The following is a 6,078-nucleotide window of genomic DNA, read 5'->3' as shown; positions in this document are numbered from 1 at the left end:
GCCACTGGAGTTTGGGCTATAAATGTTAGAAATAAACAAATGGGTTTTGGCTTGCCTATCTCTGCGAAGGATGGCCAGGTTGCCACGACACGGAGGTGGAAACTAATTTCCACATGTATATAGGATAAAGCTCTTAACTGTAGCATAAACATTTCATGAGCAGTGAGCAGTGAAGTGAGAGAAGGCTGCATGGCAGGAATGACAATGCTGATTGAAAGAATACTTATAGTTCCCTTCATGTTTGGGAGACAAATGCAACCCTAAGCACTTAGGAGTCCCACTGGAACATAGGAAGCTGTCTTATATCGGATAGTCAGCCCTTTGGTCCATCTAGCTTAGTACTGCTTACACAGGCTGGCAGTGGCTCCTCAAGGTTTCAGGCAAGGAATCTTTCAAAGCCCTACCTGGAGATGCCAGGGATCAAAGCTATGACCTTCAGCATGCAAAACTGATGTTCTCCCACTGAGCTACATCCCTTACCCATTGAGTTCAATGGGACATACTCAAAAGTGTGCCTGGAATTTTAGACAGAACAAGGCTAAAGCGAGGCACAGCCTGAATTGTTGGTAATATTTGAAACACTGTTGACTCTGATCTTGTATTACATTATCTTCAGTGACAAAGCTGGGGAATCAGAGAAAGCACTGGAATTACACAATAAGCTAGCTCAGGTGTTGACTATGAACAAGTTACACTGACAGAGTGGGGCTGAAATAATGTTGACATTGTGAAAGTCCCATCAGAGGAATGGTAGGCACAGCTGTGAAGTCACAATCCTTTGGGATGCAAGCTTATGAAGATCATAGAATTGTAGGGTTGGATGGGACACTGAGCAGCACAAGCGCACTCTGTCAGAGGTGGTTAAATTCAGTGCACAACAGGACGTTTGCTTCTAGTTGGTAAGTGTTGCTTCTGCTGTGGCTGAAATATTGTTTTGATTGTGTGGGGAGGGGAAACCTTTCTAAACCACAGGCTGCATGTAAGTCAGAATGTCCTGTTATTGGCGAAGCCATGCATAGGCTGAGAGTCCAGTGAGCTGATCCCAGACCGTTCCTTAGGGGCTGGACACTTTGTGGAAGAGACGAGCCAGTTCTACAAGAAAGCAGCAATTTGCTCATCTTCTGATTTGATGCTGCAAGAGTTTCCATTGGATTAGGCTGGGAGAGATATGTCCAGTGCCCAAGCTTCATGCCAAGCTAGGGGGAAAATCTAGGCTGCCCTGTTCACAGTACACACTGTACACACATGAAGTGAATTCAGGACATGCCTAAGTGTTGCAAAAAAAACTCTCAAGAAGAATTTAGTTGAAATGTCATCCTGGTGATAGACAAGAACAAACAGGGCAATTTCTGCAGTGACAGAACCTTCTCTGTGGTCACAGCGGCTTTGTGGGATTATGTTCTACTGACAATCAGGCACCTTCCATTTTCTCTTTCAGAAGCCTACCAAATACTTTTCTACTTAATGCTTCTGTCAACTAAACTGTTATCATAATGTTATCATTATGACATAATGAAGGAATCTTGTATGTAGCATGATATTGTTTTACTGAGGGTTGTCATGCATCTGTGCATTTTGTTCGCCACTTGGATATTTTTAATGAGCAAGTGGTCTATAACTTCTCATAAAAAACTAATATGGAAAGGAAGGGTATCAATGTCATATTAAAAAAGTAATAATCTGATGGGTGAATTTGGGTGACCCTTTCTATCCCTGCAAATACTTTTAAAGTCTTTATGAACTTTTTCTGAAGAGCCTGAAATTAAAAATGAGGTACCACCACTCTTACCCCGCCGCACAAAAATGAAAGCTAGGAATTCAAGAGGCTGCTTTCTCCAGAGATTTTTTTTTATTGTTACAGAGGTTTTTTTTCTGCCAGGATTGCTATTTTAAATTGATCAGTCAGTTTAATCAAACATCCTTTGACAGTGCTCTTGATTATCTGGGAAACAAAGCAGTGTGGTGGACCCTATTAATACAAGAACTTATTTAAAAAGTTAAGGCTGCACCTTAGGAAAAAAAAACAATTCCCTTTTCTGTTTTGCACAGGACTCACTACCTCTTGTAAGATGCTACCTGACGCAACAACACTCAAAAGCAAAGTACATTCAGAAGAAAAAGTCGTGTTTGTTTTTGTTCATATGTAACTTTATGCAGATTGAATCAATCAAGACTCTCATTATCAATCATGATTTCTTGCATTAGGTGGCAAGCTGTTTTCTTTCTTGGGTGGCTCTATTGTGCTTCATACAAAAAAACTATTTCTTGCTTACTTTCAGGCTGTTAACGGTGGCTACACAGTGACCCCTGCAGTAGGCTGGGAGTACATAGAGAAATATAACCACCATTTCAAATTGGAAAAAAAATTACCGGTAAGTCATTCACTTTCAACTTTATAGTCTATGCCAGCCATCGCCAACCTGGTGTTTGCCAGATGTTCTGGACCACAACTTCCATCAGCCCCAACCAGCTGCTGGCTGAGACTGAAGAGAGGTGCAGTCTCAGGCTTCTGGAGGGACCCAGGGTGCTTAAGTCAGCTGCATGGTTCCCGCCCCCCTCCCCACAGATAATTCTAATGCACAAAGATGTTTTAAGGTCTACTCTGCCTCACTTTCTCTGAAAATGGGTATTGACAGCTGTGCTGGAAGCCTGTAGAAAACAAAGTGAAAAGTGGCTGCTCGCCCATATTTTGCCAGACCCAGTTTTTTGTGTTCCTAAGGCAGCAAACCCAAATTTCCCATCCCACTGTAGTGGTACAAATATAATGGTAAACATGTAGTGGTGCTCATCAGATGTTGCTGGGCTTCAGATCTAATTAGCCCAGCCAGCATGACCGGGGGTGGGGGGGGTGGGAACTAGAGTCCAAAAACAACTCGAGGGGCCATCCTTTGTCTTGCGGTTTCAATCCTAATGAAAATAATTTACAGTTTGCTACCTTTTTAATGGTACCCCACAATCTGTGGCTTGCCTCAGCCTTCCTAACAGAAGGGCCCTCCTGTTATGTAAAAGGCAGCTGTTATTAATGATGGTGAGAAAGGATGAGCTTTAGTTTGTGCTTCAGTAACTAAGCCAAGCCCAGTCACAAGCTGGTTCTGCCCAATTTTGTATCTTTCAGTGCTCTTTTTCAAAAAGGAAAAATGGTGCTGGTACTCACCATGAAGTTGTTGCAGTAAGTGCCACACTTTTTAAACATGGGGGGAGAGAAGTGCCCGTACTGCATACCTTGGGTATCCCCAGAAAAAAAGCACTCTATTACAACCGAGAAGAAACATAACAGCTCTCAATTCAACGCTTTTCAACGTGATCACAAATAGCTGTATTTTACAAATTGCTCTGTATACAATTTTTTTTTCTAAAAAGAGCTATAAAAATAGGTTTTGTATGAAAAAGAAATAAGGAAAGGAACAAAGGGCTTGGTTTATGTATCTGTAGGTCAGCCCAACCCAAAAACTGCATCCATTTAAGTTCCAAAATGGAGGTTCATAAGCTAATCTGAATGGAGTCCGAAGGGTCAGACAAGTGGAATGCTGATCTCATTGATTTCTGGGAAGACGTTTTCCAAGCTGGAAGAGCATTCAGGAGATATAGAAACAGATTAATGGGTTGGATCCTGACCAAGCTACTTGGATTTAGTTCCCACTGGAGTCCATAAGACTAATGACAAACTTTTCGCCTTGGATTTCAATGGCATCTAAGTGCAATGAATTCGGTCCAGATCCAACCCAGCGCTTAAGGAAACACCAGAGGTAGGCGAGACCCCTGGGAAACCTCCACCCTCGCAAGACTTCCCAGCCTGAGGTGCCGCCTTCATTCACTGCCTCTTGGCTTTGGCCACGGGGCGCTTCCAGGCCTGGTTGAGGTAGCCGAGGCGCTTGTAGTTGAGCAAGAGGAGGGCAAAGTTGAGGAGGTAGGTGCTGATGCAGACCACGCAGAAGTCGTGGAGGACAAAGAACAGGATATAGGCCAGGTACAGCGAGCCAACAATGGAAACGACCGAAGAGCCCAGCAGAGCAATGGCCGCCAGGCCGCTGTTGGAGAAGCCTGTGTGGATGAAGGGGTCTGGGTTACTTTTGTGTTCAGCTGCAGAAGGGGAAATCATGCTGGCAAGATGGGACTGAAAGCTAAAACCGGCCTCCAACCTTTCGGCTGACCACCCCAACTTTGGATTTCCAGTCCCCACCTGTGAATCATCTGAGGGAAACAAAGGTTTTTGACCACACACATGAGAATGTCAACAAAATGTTGCAGTATATCCTCCCTCCTAATGTTCTTGTTCGGGGTTCTGCTTAGCTCCTCCCACTGAGGAGGGCATTCCATTTTCTCCACCCATCCCATTCAGTGTCTGTTCGCCCCCCCTGCACCTCTTTAGCTGCCCCTCTACATTCTGTAGCTACTCAGCATGCTTGGTCCTCTCTGTTTGGGGCTGCCCCTAGAGTTTGCGTTCTTTAGATTATTATAAATTTTTTTGTACACTTGCAAACCCCCAAAGTTCCCCTCTACACATTCCTCTTATTTCTCAGTGGCCCTGTTTTGGCTCCACTTCTTTGAGCACTCTTCATTTTAGTCCAGCATTCTGTTCTCTCACTGGCCAGCCGTGGAAGACCACAAGCATAACTTGATTGCGACAGCACTTTCCCTGATTCCCTTGGCCTTGTATCCAGAGGTAGTACACTGGAGGTAGTATATAGCAGGAGTGGTCAGCAGCTCTGGTCTACTCCGAATTACGAAATGTTGCTAATACCTGATGTAGTCGTCAGGGGAGGACAACACACCTGGTAACATACAGAGTTGAAAACATGGGCAGCTAGATTCTCCTCTGCCCAGTGTTTGGATTGGATGCTGTGTTAGCGACACCCGCATCCATGTGTGGACACCTGTGTTCTCTTTGATGCATCCATCTGCATGTGTCACTCACCCAGAAGGATTTGCAGGGTGTAGAAAGCGATCCCAAAGACACTATTAGGCTGGTTGAACACGCTACGAGGTCCCAGAAACGTGGCCACCAAGCCAAAACCACGACCCCACCTGTAATGGGAGGAGATGGTGCAGAATGTTAGCAATAAACAGTAATTATGATTCTTAAGTCTTTATAGAACACCGTGGGTTGTCTAAGATCATGCAATGACAGTGTCTGGTTGGCTGCCTAAGGCAAACTGGGCCAATATAAAGAAGCATCTTACCAATGTCAGATCTTTTATAGACCACAGGAGGCCCATTCTGTGTCACCTCCAGCATACATAAGGGACACGTCATCCCCCTCATTCACATTCTCCAGCCAAATAATAAAGGGTCAGTTACCCTGGGGACGTCCTTCCTGGCTGTTTACAGAAGATTAGGCGAGCATACCGGTGACTTCTGCTAACAATTTCCCCCCTCCTCTCCTGCCACCCGTTAAGAGACCCCTTTCTCAATTGTGCTGCAAGCGGGAAAGGATTCAGAAGATCGATTGCAGCTTTTCAGCGGAACTGAGAAAACTCCAGGACAAATAATACTTTCCTAAAAGAAGTGGAATTTAACCCAACACGGGCAGGGATAGTCCACACCTTGAACTCCCCTGGGTGGTAGTAGGGAGAGATTTCAACCCTTTGCATTTCGTCCCGATTAAGCATGCCAATTGCACGGGGTCAGGCTGCAATCCCACGCACGCTTACTCGGAAGTAAATCCCAGCGGGACCTCTTTTTGGAAACAAGCACGCGTGGGATCCGGCTGTGCGCCGGGGGGGGGGTGCGGATGCCACCAGGGTGCAAATCGCAGGAGATCACCCCACAAGATTTGGGACTCCTGGCGCAGGAGCAGCCGGGTGTGTGCGGGGCATTCATTCACCTGGAAGTGAAGACGCGGGAGCAGCTGACGGCTGCGCTGATGTCGCACATGGCCCGGTAGGCGGCGTCCCGCTCCTTCGAGGTCTCCACATGGAAAGCGTAAGCAGACAGCGCCAGCCCCGCCGCGCAGAGCAGGAGCCGGGCCGCGCGCTCCCAGCCGGGCACCGCCATCCTGCCGCGAGCGAGAGGTGCAATGGGCCGCTTCCCTCTTGCTGGACGGCGCGCCCCTTCCAGCCGGGCGCTGGAGACTTGAGC

At 46.4% G+C, this 6,078-nt stretch overlaps 1 protein-coding gene across 1 annotated transcript; it reads right to left on the bottom strand.

Moving 5' to 3' along the window:
- Positions 1 to 3,284: 3,284 nt before the first annotated feature.
- On the bottom strand, positions 3,285 to 6,045 carry VKORC1 (vitamin K epoxide reductase complex subunit 1). Its single transcript, XM_081835355.1, has 3 exons — positions 5,825 to 6,045; positions 4,916 to 5,025; positions 3,285 to 4,041 (listed from the first exon to the last, which is right to left on the bottom strand). The coding sequence occupies exons 1-3, from the start codon at positions 5,992 to 5,994 to the stop codon at positions 3,812 to 3,814; spliced, it is 510 nt and encodes a 169-aa protein (XP_081691481.1). The 5' UTR covers positions 5,995 to 6,045; the 3' UTR covers positions 3,285 to 3,811.
- Between the last annotated feature and the right edge of the window lie 33 nt (positions 6,046 to 6,078).

This window comes from Podarcis erhardii (assembly GCF_964252035.2).
Source record: "Podarcis erhardii genome assembly, chromosome: 13".
NCBI lineage: Eukaryota > Metazoa > Chordata > Lepidosauria > Squamata > Lacertidae > Podarcis > Podarcis erhardii.
This window is presented reverse-complemented; position numbering and strand designations above follow the sequence as displayed.